We start from the raw sequence: 26,497 nt of genomic DNA, 5'->3' as shown, positions 1-26,497 counted from the left end.
AGCCAGGAGTAATCCCTGAGCACTGCTGGGTGTGCTGAAAATAAGACCAGAGAGGTAGTACAGCGGGCAGGGCGCTTGCATTGCATGTGGCCAACCCAAGTTCAGTCCCTGGCATGCCGTATGGCCTCCCAAGGCCTGCCAGGAGAAATTCCTGAGTGCAGAGCCAGGAGTAACTCCTGAGCACTGCTGGGTGTGGCCCAAAAACAAACAAAAGAAGATTATGGTCTATGATGAAAAACTGCAAAGGGGAAAATAGTTATTTTATAACCATTTCGCCTGGTGGTATGTAGGCACTATGAAGAACACAAACAGGGAATGGGTTGGATTTTGATCCAGCAGGAAGCTGGGACATACCGGAGCCCACAGGAGCCACAGCCACAGCAGCCACAGAAGCCACAGGTCACAGCAGCCACAGAAACCACAGGTCACAGCAGCCACAGAAACCACAGGTCACAGCAGCCACAGAAACCACAGGTCACAGCAGCCACAGAAACCACAGGTCACAGCAGCCACAGAAGCCGCAGGTCACAGCAGCCACAGAAGCCACAGGTCACAGCAGCCACAGAAACCACAGGTCACAGCAGCCACAGAAACCGCAGGTCACAGCAGCCACAGAAGCCACAGGTCACAGCAGCCACAGAAGCCACAGGTCACAGCAGCCACAGAAGCCACAGAAACCACAGGTCACAGCAGCCACAGAAGCCACAGGTCACAGCAGCCACAGAAACCACAGGTCACAGCAGCCACAGAAACCACAGGTCACAGCAGCCACAGAAACCACAGGTCACAGCAGCCACAGAAACCGCAGGTCACAGCAGCCACAGAAGCCACAGGTCACAGCAGCCACAGAAGCCACAGGTCACAGCAGCCACAGAAGCCGCAGGTCACAGCAGCCACAGAAACCGCAGGTCACAGCAGCCACAGAAACCACAGGTCACAGCAGCCACAGAAACCACAGGTCACAGCAGCCACAGAAGCCACAGGTCACAGCAGCCACAGAAACCACAGGTCACAGCAGCCACAGAAGCCGCAGGTCACAGCAGCCACAGAAACCACAGGTCACAGCAGCCACAGAAACCACAGGTCACAGCAGCCACAGAAACCACAGGTCACAGCAGCCACAGAAGCCACAGGTCACAGCAGCCACAGAAGCCGCAGGTCACAGCAGCCACAGAAACCACAGGTCACAGCAGCCACAGAAGCCACAGGTCACAGCAGCCACAGAAGCCACAGGTCACAGCAGCCACAGAAACCGCAGGTCACAGCAGCCACAGAAGCCGCAGGTCACAGCAGCCACAGAAACCACAGGTCACAGCAGCCACAGAAGCCACAGGTCACAGCAGCATAGGTTGCAACAGCCACAGCCACTGCATCCACAGGCCCCTGGAGCAGGAGAGCAGATGGCAGGGGCCCAGGCCAAAGCTTCCAGGAGTGCCTGGACTCGGGGAGACCAGTCCGCCTCTACTGTCCGGTCCCCATTGAGCAGGAGAGCTGGGCAGCCAGAGGAGGCAGGAAGGGGTGGGGTTTGAGACTGCTCCCGGGACGAGAGTCCAGGTCACAGCGGCGTCTGGAGCTGTGGGCCGGAGCGGCTGGCGTCAGGTGCAGATCTGTGGTCAGTGCACGCAGCCCTTTCCAGGTGGTGAGGGGGGAAGCCTGGGAAGTGGGGTGCAGCTGTGAGGGGGGTGGCCTCATCCCCAGAGGCAGGGACCTGGTACCTGGTGAGGAAAACCGGGACTAGCGCAGCGAGAGGGTGCTCCGAGTTCCCTGAGGACAGCGAGGGGAGGAGCTGGGTTCCACTGGGTTCGCCCAGTGGCGGGAGGACAGGCGCTGTGGCAGGGAGGAGGTGTGGGGCCACCATGGAGAAGGGGGTTCTGCTCACTCGGCCCCCAGGACTGCAGAGCATGTGAGGCAACAGGCTTCATCATGAGGGACAGAGGCAGGGATGCACTGGCCCCCTGGTCTTGGCACAGCTGGGCTGGGCTCCCGAGGGCATTGAGTGAAGCAGCTTCTTCCTGACATGGGGGGGTTGGGGGGCAGGGGGAGGACAGGGACTTGGGCCACTCCGGAAGCAGTTGCCTGGCCAGGGTGAACTGTCCCAGGCCCCTTTCACAGGGGTGGGCAGCATCAACCCTAGTAGATCGAGCGCTCTGGCCTCCTGGGAACAAGGGCCAGACCCCAGAGGGCTGTACACTGTGTCATGACGGCCCCCCAGAAAGACCGAAAGGACCTGGTGGGGAGCCCTGGACAAGGGGCCGGGGAGCCCGCCCACAGCGCCGACACCCAGCCCGTGGCACGGGGCAGGCGCCAGTGCCCAGGGCACGTTCCTCCAAGGACGTGCTCTGACAACAGGATCGGGAAGGCCTCGCGCAGTCTTTCCAGAACCTTCCCCTGCCTGGCTCAAAGCCAAAGGGCCCACATCTGAGAGTAGGGCGAGCCTCGCCCAGGCTGAGTGTCCTGCTGGGCTCCTGGCGTCCCCCATGCCGCAGACTGCGCCCTCTCTGAGGGGAGGAGGCCTGGCGGATACCAGAACTAGGATGGGGAGGGCGGGGAAGGAAGCCCGTGTGACTGAGTGATGCGTGTGCATGGACCTCGCAGCTTATTTCATCTCTGCAGTAATCTGCGGGCGGAGGTTTTGTCAGCCCCAGCGGACAGTCACTCCTGGAAGGGACAAGTACTTGCTGAGTGCAGGCTTGGTGTCCGGTGCCTCAGATCCTGCAGTGAGGCGAAACCAACACCCCTGCCCTCTCGGAGCGCGTACCCTAGGCAGAGACAGACCATCGATCGAGTGGGTGGCGCATTTGATCGTGGGGAGTGCTACAGAGAAAGGCGGCAGGAACAGGGAACAGAAAGTTGGGGGCGGGGCGGGGGGTGGTGGGAAAAGGCCACTCGGGGGGTGAGAGTTAATCCAGTGAAAACCTAACAGCAGGGCCAGAGAGATAGTACAGTGGGGAAGGCGCTGGCCTGCAGGTGTCCAGCCTGGGGCTCATCACCCACAGCGTGTGTGGCCCCCTGAGTTATGCCAGGAGTGATCCCTGAGCACAGAGCCAGGCGTGAGTGGCCCCTGAGCACTGCCCAGTGTGCCCACCCCCAAACACATGAAAGACGTGAGGGAGGGCCCTGCTGAGATGGCAGGGGAACCTTCTAGGTCAAAATAGCCAGCAGCTAGCCAGGTGGATCCAAACGCAGGCACAAGGCCTGTGAGGCCAGAGCAGGCGGGAATGGAGGCAGGTGCGGAAAGGCAAATCGTGGGACGTTGTGATCCACTTGGGAGGGCGGAGGGTCTGAGCCCAGAGTAGCCAAGGCTAAGGGCGCCGGCTGGTCACCTCCGGGCCAGTTGTGAGGCAGGGTGATGGAGAGGGGGGCAGTTAGGACATGGCTCTAAGACACCCCCCTCAGAGGGGCAGGCAGGTGGGGGAGGGAGGAGAGGCTGTGAGTGGGAAGGGGGGGTGCGGTGATGCTCAGCTCAGGTGTGGGTGTGAGCAAAGGGAGCAGAGCTGGCTTCCGGCTCGGCCTGGGCAGCCACGACTGCATGACAGGGCCTCGGGGAGCACAGGTGCAGGGGCACCCGTGAGGACTCAAGTTTAAGCGTGTAAAGTTTGAGATGCCTCTGGGACCACCAAATGGAGCCTACCCAGTGCGGGGAATGAATGTAGTAGGTCTGGCATTCACAGAGGACCAGGCTGTGAACGTGGAAGGTCTGACCCCAGAAGTGAGTGTGGGTGACCGTGAGGCCCCAGGCAGGCCAGCGTGGAGCGGTGTGGGCTGGGGCAGGGAGGAAGGAGCGGGAGGGGGGGGAGGGGGAGAGAGAAGATGTCCAGACTGGGGAGACGTGGTCCACTGGAGACCCCAGCAAGAGAGGATCTCAGGGACGAAATGCCGGTGTGATGCCATGCTGGTGGGGAGGTTGACCTAGAAATCATTGCCCAGGCTCGGGTACTTTGAGAGTGAAAGTGAGCGTCATACATAAACAGGGTAAGACAGATTGAGCCAAGATAGTCCCGGGCAGGTCAGAGTGTTGTGTGGTGACTGATTCACAGGCCAGTGAGAACTGGCTGTGGGATTTTGCAACATGAGAGACGTTGGTGATGTGGAAGAAGCGGTTTAGGGACCATTAGAGTGGATTCAGGCTGGGGCTGGGTATGTGGTCACCGGTCGAACACATGCCTCGTATGTTTGAGGCCCTGGATTTGACCAAGTGGTGCTCCAAATGCCGCCCCCACCCCCACCCGGGCAGTGCCAAGTGTGGCCACCAGGCACCACCACCATTACCACACCCCTAGGCTCCCCCCCCCAAAAAAAAAGGGCAAATGGATTCAAGAGGGAGGGAGATTGGAGGTGGCACGGACAGATTCTCTCCCACGATGAGCTTCCGAGAAGAGGAAGGAATGAATGGGAGCAGCTGACTCTGGTGGCGGGTGGAGGGGCCTGCGGTTCTCTTCCTCCCGTGTTTGTGTATGTTTGGAATCTATTTCAGAATCTGGAATTAGAGGAGCGAAAGTGTTACAGCACGACAGAGAGAGCTGGATGTGAGAAAAGCGGCAGCGCCGTGCAGAGACAGCGCGGCGGGGTAGGTGGGAGGAAGGGGCGGGGCGGAGCCGCTCAAGCCAGAGGGAGAAATGCCAGCCCGCAGGGAGCAGCTGCCAGAGCGTCTTCTAATTGTTCCAGATACCTTGTGCCTGGGAAGCAAGTCACCTGTGAAACTGGGGGCGAGGGAGGAGGTGCCGGGGGGAGGAAGTCTGCCGGGAAAGGGGGGCACAGAGTTGCGCTGGTGTGGCTTGTGATTGCCAGGTGGCCTCGGGACCTCACTCACTTGAATTAAAAGGGAGACAGGGCCAGAGAGATGGGACCGGGGGAGGGGCTTTGTCTGGCCCTCAGCCAACTCCAGTCCGATGCCCAGGACCACTCAGGGTCCCCAGCAGGTATGGCCCGAGAGAGACAGGAAGTTGAGTTTGACCAGACTTCTGCTCCCGGTCAGTGAGAAAGGAGCCAAGGAGGGGCTGGAGCAATAGCACAGCGGGTAGGGTGTTTGCCTTGCACGCGACTGACCCGGGTTCGATCCCCGGCATCCCATATGGTCCCCCAAGCACCGCCAGGAGTAATTCCTGAGTGCAAAGCCAGGAGTAACCCCTGAGCATCGCTGGGTGTGATCCAAAAAGAAAAAAAAGAAAGAAAGGAGCCGAGGAGAGAATGCTTGCGCATGGCTGGTGAGGAATCTGAAGCTTCAGCCGGGTGAGAACCTGGGGTGGGAGATGGCGAGGAGAGGGTCAAGCCAGTGGCTGGAAGACCCCAGTGGGCAGAAGGGGTGTTGGAGTTTGAGTTATCGGGCGGGGCACTTAGACGGGGGCAGTTGGCAACTGGGAGAGAAGATCATTGTTTTTCTGCAGTGACCAGTCCAGGGAGTGAAGCAGGAAAAAGTGAGTTGGGCTGGCCAGGGATCGAGACCACTCGAGGGATGCAGACCCGCCTGCTCGTTCCCCGCTGCTAACCGGAAGCCAACCTACCCCTTCTGGGCTGGAGGAAGGATTGTGCTGGACATAGACTGAAGACATGGCTTCCAGCTCTACCCCCCAGGGGGCCTGCGGTGGGAGGAGTGGGATTCCTCCGGCAGGTGGGGCTGGACCTGCCCCACCTCATCGCCTCTCCGTGGTCACGGCTGGCGGTCAGAGAGGCAGCAGAGCCTGGGCGGAGGCTTCGGGGCGGACAGCCCCACTCCCGGCGGGAGGGCAGGATGGTGTGGCAGAGAGTGCCCCAGCTCCCGGGGGCCTGGTGGCACAGGGTTTGAGTCCACCCAGAAGGGCACACCGAGGACCTTCCCCTGACACGGCAAGTGGGCCCGGGCCTGCTCGTGCACCCCCAGGCTTAGGGAGGTGTTGCGCGTGCCCTGGAGGAGGCCAGACACGGGTGGGTGCTGAGTGCCTCGGGGAGCAGCGACGCTCAGGGAGGACGCGTGTGCGGGAGAGGGTGGAATGCTCGGGCCACAGAGCCCAGGACGCCAGAGAGGAAGAAATGGAAGGAGTAGCTGGCGCAGCATCTGTGTTTTCAGGGGGCAGGCAGGACGAGCTTTAGCTGAGGGGCCCGTGGCGGCTGGCATGGCAGAGCGCACGTGCCTTCCTGTCCAGCGTCTGTAGCCCCAGCCCCTGGAGTACCGCTGCGCATGGGCCTAGCAGTAACCATCACTCTCTGGTTGAGAAGCAGCATCCATCACTCTCTGGTTGAGAAGCAGCATCTGTGCTGGAGGCCAGCGGTCGCCTGCCCCCTCTCCCCCCGCCCCATGCCTCTTGGCCGTGGGTGCGGCTCCCCTCCATCTGGCCTGACCCCCGTCTATCTGGCCGTTGTGGAGGAAGAGAGAATCCTGCCCCAACAGCCTCACCCACAGTCTCCAAAACAAGAGCGATGCTGAAGTCCCAAGTGGAGGAAGCCGCCGGGGGCATGTCGCCTGGGGACAAGAAGGCCACACTTACGCCCCCAAGGCAGTAGACAGCTGCGGGAAGGGGGCAGTAAAGATACCGGACTTCAGGAAAAGGAGCTGGGCTGAGAGACAGCGCAGCAGGCGGGGCATTTGTCCTGCACACGGCCCACGCAGGCTCGGCCATTGGGGACCATTGTCTCAGCCACAACCCGCAGCCTGGGCCCAGGCGCCTGGCCGGGCGGGCGCTGCTCCCTCGTGGCCCTGCAGTGCTTTCCCCGCTCCCCGCCTCTTGCCGCTGCTGGCATCCGCGGAGCTGCTGGCTTGTTGCTTCCGGCTGCATCGCTTCCTTCTCTGCCCCGTCTGCGTGCCACGAAGTCTCTCCCGCAGCCCCGCTCTCCGAGGGGCTCTGGTGCCTGAGTTGACTGTCTGTTGGGTGACCCAGGATAATCTCCTCTCCTATCCCACCCTGCAAAGCTGCTATGTAGCAGGGAAACCCAGACCATCTGCAGCTTACTCCAAGGCAGTTGTTTAGTAAGTGAGCCCAAGACGAAGACGGGTTGGGGGCTGGTGAGAGGGGAAGGAGGGGAGGGAGGGGACCGGCGATTCACTGGAGGAAGCACATCCAGACGGTGTAGGAGTGGGAGCGGAGGGAGAGCAGGGGGCTGGGGGTCAGAGCTGAAAGAGGGACCTCGGCCTGGTAAGGGTCTCACTCTCCCCTCCCACGGGAGCAGGAGGCTCAGCTTCTGGGCCGAGACTGATAGAGGAACCGCAGGCTCTTCCTCTAGAGAGAAGAGGAGGAGGAGGAGGAAGTGAATTTAGAGGCTTGGTAGGAGACAGCGCTCTGATCTCACTTAGCAAATATTTATTCAGCACCTACTATGCCAGGCCACGCCTCAGTTCCGGGGAGATGGCAGCCAGTCGCCTGGGCAGACCCTCGTCACAGAGCTCACGTGTCCCGCAAAGCTAAGAAACCCGCACGTGTGGGCGAATAAGCAGATGGACACGCAAACGGATCACGAGTTAAATAAAACTGATGTGATGGTGATGGGGAAAGGACCCTCACGGGCAGCAGAGGAGTCCGAGGAGGGACACTGGGACCGAGGCACAGCGCCAGCCCGAGGGGGACCGCGGGGCCCTGGGAGCTCCTGCTGTAGGCCAGGCTTGTCTGCACCCGGAGGCCGCCTGCGGCTGGTGGGTGAGGAGGAGGGTGGGCCAGCCGGGAGGCAGGGCAGAGAGGCCTGGGCGCAGAGCTTGGCCCTCCTCAAAGGGCAGAGCAGTTGGCTGTCCAGAGCTGCTTTCTGGCTTCCTCGAGAAAGAATTAAAGGGCAAGCGTGGAAACTGGCCGTGACGGTCACAGTTGTCAGGAAGTACTGACTCGCGCTGGCTGGTGACAGGGGGAGAGAGATAAGTGACTGGATTTAGCATCTGTTTGAAGATTAGTGGGATTTGCTGGTGAATTGGAAGAGACCAGCCAAGAAAAAGAGATGAGTCAAGAGTGACTCGGACGGCCGCCGTCCAAGTGGCACGACAGAGATTCGTTTGTGGCTGTAGCGGGATGGGGCTGGGGGCTGGGGCTGTGGCAGGACAGACGCGGCCGAGCTCGTGGACATCAGCTCTGCCGGCCCGTCCCACCCTGCTGCTCCCGGCACGGCCTGTCCTGCCCCTTTGCAGCCTCTGCTCCCAGGGCGCAGGGTGCCCCACCCCCACCGTGCGTTGTCTCTGCTCAGCAGTCCACTGTGGTGATGCCCCGTCATCAGCGTCACAGATAACACCCCTGCTCCCCGTCCCCCTCTTCCAGAGGCTTCCCAGAGAAGAGTTTAGCTGGGAGCATTCACACAGCTCCCAAGAGAGCTGAGGAGCACAGCCCTGTTGCCCCAGTTTCCAGGGAAAGGTACCCTGTCCCCTTGAACTCTGACCTCACCCCTTCCCTGGAACACACAGGCCCAGAGCTTTCCATCCCACCCCATCCCACCCCATCCCACTCCATCCTACTCCATCCCACCCCATCCCATTCCATCCCACCCCATCCCACCCCATCCCACCTCATCCCACTCCATCCCACTCCATCCTACTTCATCCCACCCCATCCCACCCCATCCTACTCCATCCCACCCCATCCCACCCCATCCAATCCCACTCCATCCCCACCCCATCCCACCCCATCCCACTCCATCCCACCCCATCCCACTCCATCCCACCCCATTCCACCCCATCCCATCCCATCCCACTCCATCCCCACCCCATCCCACCCCATCCCACTCCATCCCACTCCATCCTACTCCATCCCACCCCATCCCACTCCATCGTACTCCATGTTACTCCATCCCATCCCATCCTACCCCATCCCACCCCAGCCCACCCCATCCCACTCCATCCTACTCTGTCCTACTCCATCCCACCCCATCCTACTCCATCCCACACCTTGCCACTTCATCGCACCCCATCCCACTCCCATACCCACACTGTCCTACTTTATCCCACACTGTCCTACTCCATTCCAGCCCTTTCCACTTCATTCCACCCTATCCTGTTTCATCCTACTTCATCCCACCTCATTCTACTTCATCTCACCCCATCCTACTCCATCCCACTCCATCTCACTTCATCCCACGCTATTACAGTCCTACACCCACACTATCTCACTTGAGTATCCGCATGTACACACACACACACACACACACACACACACACACACACACGTGCTCGCCACTCCCTTGTTTGCTCAGGCAGGGGCTTGGAGCTGTTGGTTGTCAGTTTTCCCGTGGCGAACCCAATGCCAGGGATAAACTCAGGCTCGGCACACCGCCCACACCGGCCCACACCGTCTCACGCTGTCTCACACTTTCTCCAGCTGGCAGCCCGTATCTATTCCCTCCTCTGAAACTGCTGTCTCTGGAATGCAGCTCTGCCTGAGACTGAGTGAGCGTGTCCTGAGAGACCTTGGTGGTCACGTGGCCACCTGTTCCCAAAGGCAACACACCTTGGGCCAGGAGGACAGTACAGTGGGTAGGGTGCCTGCCTTGCATGCAGCACACCTGGATGGATCCCCAGCCCCCTGTGTGGTCCGCCAAGCCCCACCAGGAGTGATGCCTGAGCACAGAGCCAGAAGTAAACCCTGAGCACCTTTGGGTGTGCCCCCCCCCCAAAGAAACAGAACAGAAAAACAAACAAAGACTAGGTAACCAAATGTGGGTGGAGATGGTTCAAGCAGGGCCTGGAACATGGGGGAGCCTGTCTGGTGCCTCTGGGCGGGGCGGGGGGGTCATCATCTCTCACAGTTGCCTTCGCCCTCGGCTGCCCCCCTTGATCAGTCCAGCAGGGGCTCAGGGCTGATTGCTGTCAACTTCCCGACGGCCACCCAGTGCTGAGGATAAACTCAGCACACCTTGGAGAGTTTATCCATGAAGGCAGAGGGCACTGTGCCCGGGGCAGGGCGGCTTGTGGCCTCTGAGGGCTGCCAGCCTGGAATAGAGGTGGCCCCACATGCACACTTCCCTCCCCTTCCCTCCCCAGCCCTCCCTGCCTCGTCCACTCTAGGAACAGGCTGTCAGCTGGGCCCTGCCCCCCCCACCCCAGCACAGACCTCCCCGCCTGGCATTTGTGGCGTGCGTGTGGCCACAGATGTATCCCCAGGCCCAGCCGGCGGAGAGTCAGTATCTGGCAGCACTTGAAACCCCAGGGGTGTACTCTGGGGCTGCCCCTGAGGGGCCACACGGAGCCCAGACCCCCGGAGGAGAGCAGGAATCCCGGCCCAGGCAGTCAGAGAGGTGAGACGCCATGGAGTCTGTCCCCTGAACTGGGCCTCCGTCTCCCTGGGCATCTGCTGGGCCTCAGCGTGCTTGAGAGGGGCAAAAGAGATAGGCTTCTCACCCATTGGGGGTGTGGGGGGGTTGCCTGGGGTGGAGTGCAGCCCCACAGCGAGGCCAGAGGGGAACCTCGGCAGGTCCAGACGAGGCACCTCTACCTCAGCAGGTCCATTTGGGTCTTGAAAATGAGCAGAAATCCAGCATGGGATTGAGGAGAGAATTCCAGAAAATGGCCATAGTGAGCATGAGATATGGAGGCCCTAAGGGGCCTGCGGGTTCTGGAAACTCTGGATGGTTGGACCTGCCCAGAGCATAAGAAGAGGAAGGAGATGGAGGCCAGAAGGACGGGGCAGCAGGTAGGGCATTGGCCCTGCACTCGGCCAACCCAGGCTCGATCCCCAGCATCCCATGTGGTCAAGAGTGCTTCCCGAGATTCCCGAGTACAGAGCCAGGAGTAACCCCTGAGCACCGCTGGATGTGACCCCAAAGAAAAGAGAGGAAAGCAAAGAGGAAAGGGGTTCTCTGAGGAGGGAGGTAGAGAGGAGCCAGATAACAGGGGCTGTGGAGATGCAACAAAGGGGCTTCAGGTGGACCTCTCGGGAGCTGTTCAGGAAGTAGAAACCCTGACCAGATGCGTTCAGTGTTTTCTGGAATCTGGTTTCAACAATAGGCTGGCCTGTCGGGCGGGGGCAGTGACCCTGGGACTGGGCGGTATCCCGCCACCTGCTTCCCTCTGCGAGGACTCTTGCCTAGGCGCTCTCGCCCTGTAGCCGCACAGGGTGACCGGGGACTGCTTGGCTCAGAGTTGGTGGAGTGTGTATGAGTGTGGGTGTGGGTGTGGGTGTGGGTATGTGTGTGGGGGTGTTTGTGGGCAGGACGCTTACCTTACATACGGCCAACCTGGATTCAACCCTCAGCTCCCGTAGGATCCCTGAGCCTAGAGCCTCACCAGGTGTGGCCCCAAAATCAGAAAAGGAAAGCAAGTCCAAATGGTAGGGGCCAGGACCGTGACTCTGTGGTAGAGCTCTAGCAACTGTGCAATTTCACACAAAAAAGTCCAAGTCAGATTTCAGCTTTGCAGTTCGGATGGTCTCAGCACAGCTGCTTGGCTCTGCTCACACAGCTGTCAGGGAAGTAGATGCGTGTGGCAGTGTCTCAATAAAACTTTATTTGTAGAAGTGGCAGCTGGCCCAGGGTTCACACATGCACATGCACACGCGTGTGTGCACGCACATATACTGGCACACTTGTTCTGCCCCACTCTCTCCTCTGCCTACTGGCAGGGCATGAGGGCATCCTGACTGGGTGGGGTGTGACCAGACCCCTCCTGGAGGCCGAGGCCCGCCCTGTCTCGTGTGCGAGCTCTGTCTGCTCACCATGCCACAGCCTCCACCAGGCCCCTGGTGCTGTGTCCGAGCTCAGCACGGTTCCTCATTTCCTTCCCAGCCTTGTTCCCAGACCCCTCAGTGACCTAAGGCCTCTGGACCCTTCCCGTTCCCAACTCCAAGGGCCCCCCAGGGAAGCCTTGGTGACAGTGTCTGCCCAGAGTGCCAGAGCATCCGTCCCTTCAGGGACCCCGCCCCCCTTCCCCGGCCACCCCAGGATGCGGCCGGAAGTTGCCGTTGGTTGGGGCTGCCTTTCCCATCCCGCCTGCTCCCGCTGATGACGTGCCAGAGCTTCTCCCTGCCACTGCCCACCTCACGACGCCCCGCCCTGCTCCTCCGGGTCCTTTGTCCGTTCTCCTGCGGGACCCATTTTGGTGGACGTTAGGGACCTTGGCACTGAGCAAAGCCTGATGAGCACATGCCCAGCTTGCTGGGGACATGGGCCGGGTCCCTGCGTGCTGGCCATCGGTGAGGAGGTGGGTGAGCCCATACAGGCCAGGAGAGTCTAGTTACCACGTCCTCAGCGGGCGTTACCCCCTGCTTCCCATGGCAGAGCCGGGAGGGGGGTCCTCAGGTCTGACTTCTGCCCCACAGAGAGCGCTCTTTTGAGGGGTCAGCACCCGCTCGACTTCCAGCCTCTTGGCGCCCCACGCCTGCTGGGAGACGTGGGCAGACGGCCACAGGCACGGAGCAGAGCTGGCACCGCCAGCCTAGTGCCCGCACACCCACACTGAGGCCCCCTTTCACTTGGTTGTGGGGTTGGGGGAAGACCCCCGCGGAATTCCCCCCCCACAAGGGAGACACCGGCCTTGAGGGGGGTCCTGAGGAGAGCTGGGCTTAGGGTGCCCGAGGCCCGTTGGAACACCGCGCTGCCCCCTGCCCTTTCCTCCCTGCTGGTCGGGAATGAGCTGGAGGGCTCCGGGTGACCCTTCCCGGCCAGACTCACCATCAGCGTGAGCCCCGAGTTCCCGGGCTGTTGCGCCCTGGGAGCCCGGATAGCAGAGGGGCAGGTCCCCGGGCAGCTGCCAGCCCTCCTCCCACCGGGCTCCTTCTCACGCACTCACACACCCTGTGAAACCTGACCCAGGCGGCCTCGCGTGCTGGGCCTTCCTGCAGGGCCAGCAGGCCGGGGCCTGTCTCAGCCTGCCCCACCCAGCCCTGCTCCCCCCAGGCCAGGCCAGGCAGGTCAGACACCTCGCACCCCCGAGAGTCTGGCCGGTCCTGCTGCACCCCCAGGGCCACCTCCAGCCTGACCAGGCCCCCAGACCGGCTCGCTGCTCTGTGGATCAGCCCCGAACCCAGAAGCCCCTGGAGTCTGCATCAGGTGTGGCTTGAGGCCCTGCTGTGCACCTTGCAGAATTAACACCAACACGAGCACGCGCTCACGCACACACACACACACCCTACTCCATCGCCCACACCCCATTTCCTGTTGTTTATGGCCCTAGCTCAGCTTCCAAGGCCTCTGAGGACACTGAGCCACCAGGGGGACTGAGCAGAGAGCAGTGCCAACTCTGAGGACGCGTGTACGTGTACCTGGGCACCTGAGGCCGCCCAGAGGCAGGAGTGTCCAACCTTAGAGAACAAGAAGAGGTTTTCAAGGGGATGGAGCAATAGCACAGCGGGTAGGGCATTTGCCTTGCACGCGGCTGACCTGGGTTCGAATCCCAGCATCCCATATGGTCCCCTGAGCACTGCCAGGGGTAATTCCTGAGTGCATGAGCCAGGAGTGACCCCTGTGCATCGCCAGGCGTGACCCAAAAAGAAAAAAAAAAGTTTTCAAACGCACAGGAAGAAGGGTTGCCTGAGGAGCGCGGTGCAGGGGGTCGCAGTTCAGATAGGGCACTGTGCAAAGGCAAACCAGGCTGAGCCAGAACCACCGCAGTGCCCCGTGTGTGGATGGGAGGCTGGGCCCAGAAGAGCGACGCCCAGCGTGGATCCGAGGAGACTGGGATGGAATAGCCATTGCTCCTTCCTTGTCTGTGGTTGACCCCAGTTCTATCCCCAGCACCACACATGGTTCTGAGAACCGCCAGGAGTGGACTCTGAGCAGAGATCTGGAGTAAGCCCCGAGCGCAGCGGGGCGTGGCCAAAATAGCAAGTCTCCACAAAAGGGGGAGTACAAGAAAAGAAAACACACTGTAGGCCAAGTAAGTAAATAAATAAACCCGGAGATGTATCTAAGTGTGTCTCAGAGGGTTTATATGTTAGTATATTAAAAGCTTCAAAAAAAGGAAGAAGAGGCTGTTTTCCCGTTTAAAGAAGACTTCTTCATGAACACGTGTCTGTCAGTCTGTCTCTCTCTCTCTCTCTCCCCCCACTCCCCCACAGCTCTCTAATTTTCTTTCAATAAAACTGTTTTGCTTTCCTCTTTCACCTCCTCCTGAAAGGCCCGTGCCAAGGTGAGGACTGACTTTCCTTTTCCTGCAAAGACAGTTCCTCGCTCCAGCCTGAGAGCACGGTTTCCCGAGAACTCGGGTCTCTGGGAGCTGTTCCCACGGTGCCGTGCAGAGCGGGTGGGCTCAGCACAGCTGGGCAGATGCTCATGCGGCTGATGGGGTATAAGCGTCCTGCCACATTGGTGCTCAGAGCCCACTTGACCGGTTCTGACTATGCCAAGCCTCTCCCCAGGCGGCTGAGGTGGGCCGAGCAGAGAGGTGGAAGAACTGTTTTCCCGTGGCTACCCCCCTCGCTCCCCACTTCCCTCAAATCACCAACGACGTTCCTCTTTTCCTTTCCTCTCCTCTCCTCACAAAATAAATCAGGAAGAGGGAGGCTAAAGAGAGAGTACAGGACTGAAGGTGCAGGCCTTGCATACTGCTTGCCTGTGTGATGCCCAGCATCACAGTGTTACCCTAGAGGGCCCAGAGTACCACTGGGGGGTCCTGGCTCATCCCTGGCACCACAGGGCTCAAGCTGCACATATCCAGGCCGGAGGGTAGTATAGTGAATAGGGCACATGCTTGCACACAGCCAACCCCGCATCATTTTCCCAAATCCCATATGTTCCCTCAACCCCACCAGGAGTAATTCCTGGGTGCAGAGCCAGGATTAAGTCCTGAGCACCCCTGGGTGTGACCCCAAAGCAACAACAACAACAACAAATTACACAAAGCAATACCATGTCCCTAAGCCTTAGCATAGAGCTACCAGCTCAGTTGGCCAAGGGCCCTGTTCTCTTGCCCCAGTCATTTGCTGTATGTGTGTGAGGTTCTGGGCTTGAGCCCCAATGCCACAAAAGCAACACAAAAACAGTGAAACTCAAATAAAAACTGTTGGAATTAATATCATACAGGCACAGAAGTAATAGGAACCACAGGAATGAAATTAGACTTCTCTGAATGTATCTTGTTTTGTGAATTTAATTTTGAAACCATGTAAAGTTTTATATCATCATAAAACAAAATTAAATTAAAATGAAGAACAAGCAGTTCCTAAAAAGCAAAAGCAAAATGAAACAAAATAAACCTATATATCGTTGATGAATTAAATTCAGCAGAATACTTCAGGTGGCAAAAGCAAAGTAATTTGCCTATATTTCTCTAGTGGAGTATACCCTAAGGCAAAAAGAACTACAAAGAAACTTTAAAACTTGGGGCTGGAGAGATAGTACAGTGGGTAGGGCCTTGCCTTACATATGGCCAACCTGGTTTGATCCCTGGCACCCTGGGTGGGCCCTGGAGCCCCACCAGGAGTGATCCTTATGCTCCGAGCCCAGAGTCAGCCCTGAGCACTGCCATAGGTGTCCCCAAAGCCCCCAAAGAAGAAACTTCAACTTGTTTTTAGTACTGATGGTCTTAGTCACAGTACTAGCATTTTTACTTTGAAAGGATTTTATTTTTCATATATATATATATATGTATTTATGTATTAGGATAAAACAGTTGTGTTGCTTTCACTATGAACAAGAATGTCAACGTAAGAGAAAGATACAAATACAAAATCAGAGAAGAGGGACCAGAGTGGTCATACAGCTCTTGCCTTGCACACAGCCAACCCAGATTCGATCCTCGACTTCCCATATGGTCCCTGGAGCACACAGCAAGAGTAAGTCCTGAGTGTAGAGCCAGGAATAACCCCTGAGCATCACTGGGTGTGACCCTAAAACAAATTCATAAGATAAATAGATAATATATATTATGTGAATAAACCTATTAGAAAGATAAAGGAAGGTAAATGCAAATACGGCAATTCTAAAATTTGAATTGGGAATACCAGAATAAATGTGTGCTGTGCTTTCTCTTTAAAAAATAATTTCCTGGTTTTCTACCCGGGCCCCTTGTGATGTGAGCATCCCCAGCCACCCCGATGTTAATCTCTGAGTACATTTCCATTTAGAAAGAACTAGGGCTCCTTGGGAAAATGAACAATTCCAGGTAGAGGCAAGAAATGAATAAGACAAGCCTGGAACATCTTTCATACTAGAAAGCAAAGACATTATCTAAGATTACTGGGGCGTGTCGAAAGGATTCACAAGCCAAGATGAAAAGGCCAGGGGGGAAAAGGAAAAGAAAGAGGAGGGAACCTATGGGTTGTAAAGAGATGGAGATATCCGCCAAGCAGTGCGGGAACCGTGGTTCTGATCCAGGCAAACCAAGTTTGAACAACCATAAGCATTAATGACAGGGACAGGGATGTGACTCAGTGGTATAGTGCATGCCGTGGGAGATCTGGGATAGATCCCAGGCACTGCAAAAAAAAAAAAAAAATGCGACCATCATAGAAATCTGAAAGATGGATATTTGTTGGTACTATGCAAGCACAGTTAGCTTTTTTTAAGTAGCATAATTCCTGTGTGAGCGCTCCAGCCCAGTGATTATTTTTTTTTAATATCCTTTTTTGGAGGGGGGAGGACAAGTGTTTGAGGTCACATCCAGTAGCACTCGGCTTACTCCTAACTCTGTGCTCAGAGATCACTCCTGGCAGGGCTCTGGGAACTGTTTGTGGTACTACTCTCTTCCAGCCTAAAGTGTCCTCTGCATTTAGAAACTAATAGTTTGTTCCATCTTAGTCCAGCAAATAGTGAAATATTTCCTTGATGAAATGGCATGATTTATAGGATTTTCCAAAATAATACAGAAATTGCACACAAAGTATAAAAGTCAAAAGAACTGATTGGTAGTTGGCAGACCTAGGTGACGGGTCTGGGGGGGCTTCCCTATACTAGTGGTTTCTTTTTTCTTTGAAGATATTCACAACAAACAGTTTTAAAATAGGGACTAGAGAGAGAGAGTACAATAAATAGAAGACTTTTCATGTGCGCAGCCAACTTGGTGTTAACCTCCAGCACCACTTCTGTTCCCCTGAGCACTCTTCGGAGTGACCCCTGGCATAGGACCAGGAGTAAGCCCTGATCACAGTCAGTGTGGTCCAGAAACCGAATACCAGGGGCCAGAGAGAGAGTGTAGAGGAGCTAAGGCTTGCTCATGGCCAACTGCAACCCCAGCACTGCGTATGCCTCCTCGAGCACTGCCAGGAATAAGCCCTGAGCACAATTGGGTGTGACCCAAATGCAAACAAGCTACAAAAAGCAAACAAAACATATGCACAGAAGGAAAAGAAAGAGGGGCAGGCGTAGTAGTACAGGGACAGGACGCTTGCCTTGCACACGGCTGATCTGGGTTTGATCCTCAGGACCCCAGATGGTCCCCCAGGATCAGGAATGAAGCCTGAATGCAGGAGCAAGCCCTGGGCACTGCTGGGCGTGGCCCCAAAATTCACCAACTCCCCCACCAAAACATAGAGTATCCTTTGTACTAAGGAGCAGCCACGTAGCAGAGAAAATGGTACAGGGCCAGAGAGATAGCACGGGGGTCAGAAAGCTTGCTTGCGGAGGCTGACCCAGGTTCAAATCCTGTCACTGCATATAGTCCCTGAACACCCCCAGGAGTGATCCCTGAACACAGCCTGGAATAAGCCCTGAGCACTGCCGGGTGTGGGCCCAGAAACACAAAACACGTACTGTAGCAGTACTCAGGAGTCACTCCTGGTGGTGTTCCGAGAAGCCTGCGTTGGTGCTGGGGAGGGAACCCCGGTCTCCAGGGTGCAGAGCCTGTGCTCAGCCTCCGGGCCATCTCTCGGGCCCTGCAGGCAGAGATCGTTAAGGATCCCTGCCCAGGCATGCACTGTTACTGACCATGATCTCCATGGGGTTTTCTGTCCATTGTTTATGTCATAGCGAGCCTCTTGCTGCTACAACAAAACCCCGCAGCAATTTATTTGTTACAGTTCTGGAGACTGGAATCCAAGATCAGGCTAACAGCATGGTTAAGTTCTCATGAGGACTTTGTTTTTTGGCCACACCCAGTGGTGATCAGGTACTCACGGCTTGCTCCTGGCTCTGTGCTCAGGGATCACTCCTGGTAAGGCTCCAGGGGCCGGGTGAGATGCCAGAAATCAAGCCTGAGTTGGCCACATGCAGGGCAAACGCCTTCCCGCCGTCCTGCTGGCCCCTCACAAAGGCTTTGTGTGGGTTGCTGCAGAGCTGATTACTTGTCCCCTCATAAGCAGAACGAGTGACCCAGTTGTCTGTCCTTAGAGCTTCAGTCTCTCCATCGTTTTGGCCTTACTGCTCCCCAAGGTGCTCATCTCCAAGTACCATAGCACTGAAGGATAAGGGGGACGCGGGAGAAGGGGGCCACAGACAGCACAAACATCAGCTCTTAACTTTTCATTGTCAGGTTCTCATTTGTGTCTCCTGCACATTTAACTTTGGGACCTTGATGCTGTAGACAGCATCATATGACTTTTGTCTGACACAGTCTCTGGGGGAGTTGATCCATTTCCATAGCAGTAGTAAAAATACTGATTTTTTTCTTTTTCTTTTCTGGGGGGAGATTTTTAATCACACCTGGCAATGCTCAGGTGTTATTCCTGGCTCTGCACTCAGGAATTACACTCCTGGTGATGCTCAGGGGACCATATGGGATGCTGAGGATTGAATGCAGGTCAACCACATGCCGGGCACATGACCTACCCATTGTACTATCTCTCTGGTCCCAGCAGCAGATTCTAAGGTGAAAAGAATTGTGTACTGCTGGGAAGTAATATGGAAGGGACTAGAAGCACATGACAGTGGGGTAGGGCACTTTCCCCAGCACCGCCAGGAGTAATTCTTGAATGTAGAGCCAGAAGTAAGCAAGCCCTGAGCACTGCCAGGTATGGTCCAAAAATGTGTGTGTATGTGTGTATGTTTATATACGTACATATTCTCATACACATGTGAAAAAAGGAAAATCAGTATGGGTATATGCCAAGCAGGCTGTTGTCTTTCTGTTATGGAGTTATGGGTACTTTTTGTAATGTGCCTGTATTGTTATCAGAACTGACACATATTGTTAATGATACAAAAGTTCATTTTCAGAGTAAAACTTAATATAATGCACTTTCTGATCATCAGGACAAAAAAAGAGAAGGGAGGAAGAAAGGGAAAACTATGCGGAGGCCTCTTGGCTCGGTTCAGGAGGTTTTATTAGCATAAACCAGCCAGTGCGTATTGAGAAACAGATAAAATCCTGTCTAAGCCTGACTGAGGAACTTTGCAAATAGCTCGTCAGCTCAGTCCTGACCCTTGGGGCGAGGCTCTTGCTGCAGGCTGCTCGGGGACTGTGTGGCCTGGGCCCTTTCCTTTAGATGGTGGCCAGGAACCTCGGCGCCTCTGCTCAAACATCAGCATCAGCCCCACTTGTCCGTACCAGGTCTGAGAGCTGGGCTTAGCCCCTGGACATGAAGCAGGGGTGTGCTTGCTCGAAGGCCAGGCAGAAAGCGCCTCTCCCCGCCAGGAGGGTGAAACCATCTTCCAGACAGCCCGTGGTTGGGGTGCAGGGGGCTTCAGGCGGAAGGTGCAGCTTTCTGCTAGTGCACCCCACACGGTATTGGCATTGTCCTGGGTGCATGACGGTCGTGCCGGGGGAGGTGATGTGTATCTGCTGGGGTGAGTGGATGCCCAGCTCCATCCAGCTCCTGGGCTTGAAGAAGCTTCTCCAATGTTGAACCTGTCCCTCGGGTGGATGGCCTCAGCCTCTTTGTGCCCATTCTCAGCCAGGAAGGCCCTGGGATGCCCCCAGCAAGACCCGGGCCAGGGCGGCCCCCGTACAGGCCTGCTCTGTGTCTCCACACCAGGGTGCGTGCTCCACAGCCTGTCACGTTGTCCAATGTCTCTGCAGAGTCCGCTGCTTCCGTTCCATCCTCGCTTCCTGCTCCTGCCTGGCCCCCCGGCAGCCCCAGGAGTGAGCGGGCCTTTCCCTTCCTCTCAGCAGCATGCACTCTTCCTTCTCACCCAGGCGACACTAGTGACCTCTCCCTTTGGGCCCCGTTTCTCTGCACCCCCGGGGGTTCCAAGCCTCTCGGCACCCTCACTGCCACCAGGAGGCTCTGCCTCCTCCCGAGCCATGTCCCTTCTCTTCTCTCCCAAACCCCCGAGTCTGTAGCTCTTCACCCCCTCACCCGCTCCTCATGAATTCTCTCCCCTCCACATCCTGTGTGGTCCACCTTCCAGAATTCTCTCCAAAAGCCTGTCTCCCTGCTCTGGCTGTGCTCTGGGTGTTTTCCCACTCAGCCCGACAGATCTGCGGGAATAATGTGGGTGCAGTGACTTTGATGGATGTAGCCACGGACAGTTGGCCGCAGAACTCCCGGCTCTGAGACATTGCGGCTCGCCGAGTAGATCTTGTCTCTCTGTTCCTCCAGCTGGCCACGTCCAGACGGGCCAGGCCTACGCCTTCAAACTCAGGCTCCCCTGAGTAGTATCTGCCAGACCCCACACAGCTGCACCCCCGCCGGCCAGCGGGGCCCGAGGGGTGTGCCGACAAGTGGGAGGCTTCCCCAGCTCCAGGCCGAGACCGATGCCCAGAGCAGGCCACTGGCACTCTGCCTGGTGGCGTTTGGGGACCCTCAGCAGCACTGTTGTCTTCCAGGTTCTCCAAGCCAGCACCCATGTTCCTCGACGACTCCTTCCGCAAGTGGGCTCGGATCCGGGAATTTGTGCCACCATTTGGGATCAAAGGTCAAGGTATGTCGGGAGCTGTTGCTCACTGGCCCTTCAGGGGGGCAAGGTCCCCGTCCGCTCTCCCGCCCACTCTCCACAGTCCCCCTTGCTGTCCAGCTCTTCCTTTCACTCCCGTCCTTTCCTTTGCTGGAATGTGCTGGGGAGCCAGGGCCAGGTATTCGTGGAGGAGGCTCCACTGGCTCCAGTCCTGGGGCGGGAGAGAACCTCAGAGCATGGGGCAGTGCGGCCCAATGGGAATGTCAAGGGGAGGGAGGGCCAGAGACATTGTCACTGGGGGTCTAGGTATGAAGAAGAATTTCAGAGAAAATAAGAGGCCGTCCCTGACACATCTCATCTCCGTCACCTGCTCCAGTCTTTGTCACCTTGACTTCGACCCCCTCCGGCCCTCCCTTGCCCCGACCAGGACTGCTCAGACTCTCCCTGTCCACTGCGTTCAGGCCCTTCCCACATATCCAACAGCTGTTTCCTTTGTCAAGTTTCCATGCAATTTTTGGATCGGAGAGGAAGATCAGATCATGCATTAAACTAATTATGACCTGAGACAATTAACATTGCTTGTCCGGGCTCTAGTTTGTCAGTCAAATGGAGAAAATAAGGTCACTGTCTCTGGTTGTGGCCAGGATTAAGTAACTCTGAGGCCATCGCGATACTGCAGTGGATAAGGTGCTTACCTTCCATGCGCTGACCTGGGTTTGATCCCCAGTACCCCACCTAGTCCCCAGCCCCACCCGATTTGATGCCTGAGCACAGACCCAGGAGTAAGTCCTGAGTATGGCCTGGTGTGACCCCAAAAAGCAAAACAAAACAAAAACAGAATTAAAACACTCCTATAGGGGTGATATCATTTGTCCAGAGGAGTCAGGTTCACCTGGGTCTGACCCACCCTCCCTGAGAAACATACAGTGACCTTCACGACCATGGCGACCTTGACCTGCCAGATGGGGCTAGAGATGGCCTTTGCCCCATGTGCATGCAACCCGCAGCCTGCTCTCTTCTCTGAAGTCCTCACTCAAGACTTCCACAAAATTTGGAAGAAAAGTCCAGTTCCAGGCTCTCAGACTGCAGGAAGGGAGCACCCACCAGTTTTATTGATTTGCTTCTGTTTGGGGGCCACACCTGCCAGTGCTCAGGGCTCAGTCCTGGTTCTGCACTCAGGGATCACTCCTGGCGGTACTTGAGGGTCCATAAGGGGTGGCAGGGATCGACCCCAGGTTGGCCACGTGCAGGACAAGTGCTTTACACACTGTACTGTTGCTCGGGCCCTGTGTTTGTGCATTTCTGTGGTGACATATTTACACGTCCATTTAAAATATGGGCTGTTTGCATATCTGATACTGAACAAATGGTGCTATATATGCATGCGTTTTCAGACTAGGTTTTTGCTTATGCTTTTCAGCTGCATCAGGAGACACAGCTCTGGGTCCTAGATTTATTTTATTATTTTTGTGGCTGCTATATAGGCCATGTACCACAAATTTGATCTCTCTTCCTGTGATGGGCATCAAGGTTGTCTCTAACATTCTACAGTGGGGACTGGAGCGATAGTACAGCAGGTAGGACATTTGCTTTGCACACGGCCATCCCATATGGTCCCCTGTTCTCTGCCAGGAGTAATTCCTGAGTGCAAAGTCAGAAGTAACCCCTGAGCATCACTGGGTGTGACCCAAAAAAAGGGAAAAAAAAGCAACCTAAATAAAACACTAACATTCTACAATGAGCACTGTTAGAAAAAGCTCCTGAAAACAGATGTGGGGTTTTGATGTTATATACCTGGCAACAGAGTGCTAGCTCTTAATCTGTGGACAGTTAAGACTCTGCTTGATTAAACTGCTCCCCACTGTGGTTATGCAACTTACTCGCTTTCATCCTTAGAGCTTTATGTACATTGTCTTTTCATCTTCCCTGTGGCCTGTGTCTCTGTGGCCTGTGTCTTCTGTGGCCAGTGTCTCCTAGGGCTGTATCTCTGTGGCCTGACTCTCTGTGGCCTGTGTCTCTGTGGCCTATGTCTCCTCTGGCCTGTGTCTCCTGTGGCCTGACTCTCTGTGGCCTCTGTCTCCTGTGGCCTGTGTCTCCTGTGGCCTGATTGTGGCCTGTGTCTCTGTGGCCTGATTGTGGCCTGTGTCTCTGTGGCCTGACTCTCTATGGCCTGTGTCTCTGTGGCCTGTGTCTCATGTGGCCTGACTCTCTGTGGCCTGTGTCTCATGTGGCCTGTGTCTCTGTGGTCTGTATCTCCTGTGGCCTGTGTCTCTGACCTGTGTCTCTGTGGTCTGTATCTCCTGTGGCCTGTGTCTCTGTGGCCTATATCTCTGTGGCCTGTGTCTCTGTGGTCTGTGTTTCTGTGGCCTATATCTCTGTGGCCTGTGTCTCTGTGGTCTGTGTTTCTGTGGCCTATATCTCTGTGGCCTGTGTCTCTGTGGCCTGTGTCTCATGTGGCCTGACTCTCTGTGGCCTGTGTCTCCTGTGGCCTGTGTCTCCTGTGGCCTGTGTCTCTGGTCTGTGTCTCTGGTCTGTGTCTCTGTGGCCTGTGTCTCATGTGGCCTGACTCTCTGTGGCCTGTGTTCCTGTGGCTTGTGTCTCTGTGGCCTGTGTCTCTGGCCTTCACCTCCATGACCTGAGCCTCCTGTCCTGGTTGGTGCCCAGCCTCCCTTCTGTCTACAACTCCCGCCCACCCGGTCTCCACATGCCCTGGGGACTTCAGTGGCCCTCTGACATCGCCTCTCTCTTCTGTGCACAGACAATCTGATCAAAGCCATCCTGTCAGTCACCAAAGAGTATCGCCTGACCCCGGCCCTGGACAGGTGAGTCACTGGGCCCCACCTCCCTCTTGGCAGCCCTGGTGGGCACGGGCATTAGAGCCCCAGGTGGGTTTCCCAGGGGCATATCGCCCAACGGGGGCATGTGCTGGGGGCCCGGAGTGCTTGCAGGATGCCTCAGATTACGGGAGAGCTGAAGACACAGGGTGGGGGCAGCTGGCATTGGGTGGGGGTGCGAGTGGTGGGACTGCCCAGGCAGCAGTGACAGCTGTGAGCCAGCAGACCCCTGGAGGGGGTGATGCCAGAACTCGGGGGTAGGGGGACAGGGGGCAGGGGGCTACTGGGTGAAAACACTCGGGCTTCCTTCCACTCCCCTTTCCCCTGAAAGCTGCCCGCCACCCCACTCGCCCCAGGGGACCCGGCACGCCCTCTTCCCACACCCCCATTTTCCTGGAGGAGTGTGGCGGTTGGGGGGAGGTTGGGGGAGTCCCAGGGATGTCTGAGGGTACCACGAGGCCAGAGGGCGGGGCAGGAGACCTGGTGGGCAGCCCTCAGATGTCTGCGCCCCTCCCTCAGCCTCCCCTGCCGCCGATGCATCATCGTGGGCAATGGAGGGGTCCTTGCCAACAAGTCTCTGGGGCCCCGCATCGACGACTATGACATCGTGGTCAGGTGAGTGCCCGGGACCCCCCTGCCCCCACACCCCCTGGGGACGGCCCCTCCATCCAGCTGCTCAGGGCTGGAGGGCTGTGCTGGCACCTCAGCAGCGCGGCTCCCCATTCTCCGTAGCCGGGCTCTTTGGGGGTCTCGGGGCCTCCCAAGCGCGTGTGGGCTCTGACCGGCCGTCTCTGTAGACTGAACTCGGCTCCCGTGAGAGGCTTCGAGAAGGACGTGGGCAGTAAGACCACCCTGCGCATCACCTACCCCGAGGGCGCCATGCAGCGGCCCGAGCAGTACGAGCGCGACTCCCTCTTTGTCCTGGCGGGCTTCAAGTGGCAGGACTTCAGGTGGCTCAAGTACATCGTCTACAAGGAGAGAGTGGTGAGTGCACCCCGCTGGCCCCGCCCCGTCCTGCCGCCTCCCCCAGAGAGCCAGTGCACACTCCGTCAGGAGGCGTCACTGACTTGAGGCCGCAAGTTCCTGGGCACCCAGGCAGGGAGGGCAGAAGATAAGACGGGGGTCTTGGACAAGACTCCCAGGGCCGATCCCATGCCCGGCCCCCGGGCTCTGGGCCCAGTCCCCGTTTCTCCCAGCATCCCCCCTGCCCTTCCTGACTTGGGTTCCCCAGGAAGGGGGGCTCATCACCACCCGGAGACACCTCATCTCCTGCCTGCACTTTGTGGGGGTCCTCCCCAAACCTCCCTCACCCTCTGAGTTCCCGGACCCGGCCAGGGCTCCTTCACTTTCTCAGCAAGAGGAAGAAGGCCTTACGTGGACGCTGCGGCCATCAGCTCGAGGGTTCCCGCCCCCGTCAGCCTGCCTTCTTTCTGCTCTGACCCTCGACCTCTGGCCCCTGCTTGAGGCAGGGGTGCTGCAGCACCCTGGGGTGCTGCGGGGCTTCTCTCTTTCCTCTCGGCAGCCAGGGGCAGGGGCTCCCAAGTGGCCCCCCCACTGAGTGCTCTCCTTCTCAGGGCTGCGTCCGTAAGGACACCCCTCCCTCTGGGGTGCTCCCCCCGCAGCCTCCCCACCCCGTCCCATCACTGTGGCCCCAGGTTCACCCCGAGCCGTGGCACCTTCCGGAGCTCAGGGGAGCTGGGGCTGGGGCAGCTGAAAGGAATCTGGGGGGTCTCAGTGTGATTTGGTTTAACTCCACAGCCCTTGCCCAAGCAAGGCCAAGTGCAGGCAGTGGCAAGTAGGTAGCAAGCACAAGAGAAGACAGACGTGAGGTGCAGACGCCCAGGTAGGTGGGGCAGGGGGAGGGGAAGCCGCCTCGGAACCCGGAGCCCACCCGGACAAGCCCTCCCGGCTTCACCCGGTTCCCCAGACAGGAGGAAAGGGTTTGAATTCGGCTCGATGCCCACACAAGTCAGGCAGGAAGTGGGGGGCTGACGCAGCACCCCACCGTTCCCAGAACCCTGGGGCCTAGGGCGCTGGTGGCCTCGGTCCCAGGCAGGGCTTGGCAGCAGAATTGGGATCACAGTTAGGCTATTTGTCCGTGTGGAGGCCACGCCCGGCTACGCTCAGGGCTTACTCTTGGCTCTGTGCTCAGGGATCACTCCTGGAGGGACTTGGGGGACCCTATGGGGTGCCAGGGATTGAACCCAGGTTGACCCTGGGTGTGTGAGGCAAGTGACCTACCCCCTTACTGTCTCCCTGGCCCACAGTTGGGTATTTTTTTAAGGAGGAATTGCAAGAAATCACATCCACATCCACTTTGGTAAGTCTGGGGCGCCTGTGTGGGGCCTGCCTTCTCCTCCTGACCGCTGCCCACCTGTCCACCCCCTTTGGCCACTTCCTTGCCTCTGCCATAATGACACTTGTCAGAGAGCTCCTGGAGGGCAGGCCCAGGTCCCTCGGAGCCCCGTCACCATAAATGACCTGGAATTGGCACCATCACAGGCCTGCTTCCTGTGGGCAGGCGGGAGTCGGACAGGCCTCGGGGAGGAGGCCAAGTTGCCGTGGGGCCCAACCCCAGCAGCTGGAGGGGCGCACAGCCTGTCCCGGGCCCCTCGGGGAGCCAGACCCCTGCATCCATTATCGGGGGGTGAGCCAGCCGGGGTGAGGGGAGAGCAGCCCTACAGGCTTGAGTGTGAGCTCGGACTCCGTCCTTAGGAGCTGGCTGCCTCCAGCAGAGTGCGTAGACCCCTCAGCCCCCGTCTCATCTCTGGAGCACGAGTAGTACTGCCGTCGCCCAGCGGGTGTTCTTGGTTTCATTTTGCTGTTGTTGTTTCCAGAGTTAAGCGAGAAGGCCAGAGAGTACAGTGGTGTGGGCACGTGCCTTGCATGGTTGACCCCAATCCAGTCCCCAGCACCACCTGGTGCCCTGAGCATCACTGAGTGCAGCCCTGGAGGTCCCCGAGCACTGCAGAGCCCTGACGGGACTGTGTTCACAGGTCTGGTTGGCTGAGGCTGCAGGAAGGGGGGCCCCCGTCTCCCGAGCACTGCTTGGGAGGCCCCCTAGAAAATTTGAACGGGGC

General features: G+C 57.7%; 1 protein-coding gene across 4 annotated transcripts in view; it reads left to right on the top strand.

Moving 5' to 3' along the window:
- ST3GAL3 (ST3 beta-galactoside alpha-2,3-sialyltransferase 3) overlaps positions 1-26,497 on the top strand; it is a 193,767-nt gene that overhangs the window by 150,603 nt on the left and 16,667 nt on the right. For all 4 annotated transcript variants that reach the window (XM_055139621.1, XM_055139619.1, XM_055139620.1 and 1 more), the window contains 4 exons: positions 20,516-20,610; positions 23,342-23,405; positions 23,937-24,032; positions 24,215-24,401. In XM_055139621.1, coding sequence (XP_054995596.1) covers positions 20,516-20,610; positions 23,342-23,405; positions 23,937-24,032; positions 24,215-24,401 — 442 coding nt within the window. The remainder of the gene's footprint in view (positions 1-20,515; positions 20,611-23,341; positions 23,406-23,936; positions 24,033-24,214; positions 24,402-26,497) is intronic.

Source organism: Sorex araneus, chromosome 5 (assembly GCF_027595985.1).
Source record: "Sorex araneus isolate mSorAra2 chromosome 5, mSorAra2.pri, whole genome shotgun sequence".
In the NCBI taxonomy this organism is placed as follows: domain Eukaryota; kingdom Metazoa; phylum Chordata; class Mammalia; order Eulipotyphla; family Soricidae; genus Sorex; species Sorex araneus.
The sequence above is the reverse complement of the archived record's forward strand: the minus strand, read 5'-3'. Positions and strand labels throughout refer to the sequence as shown.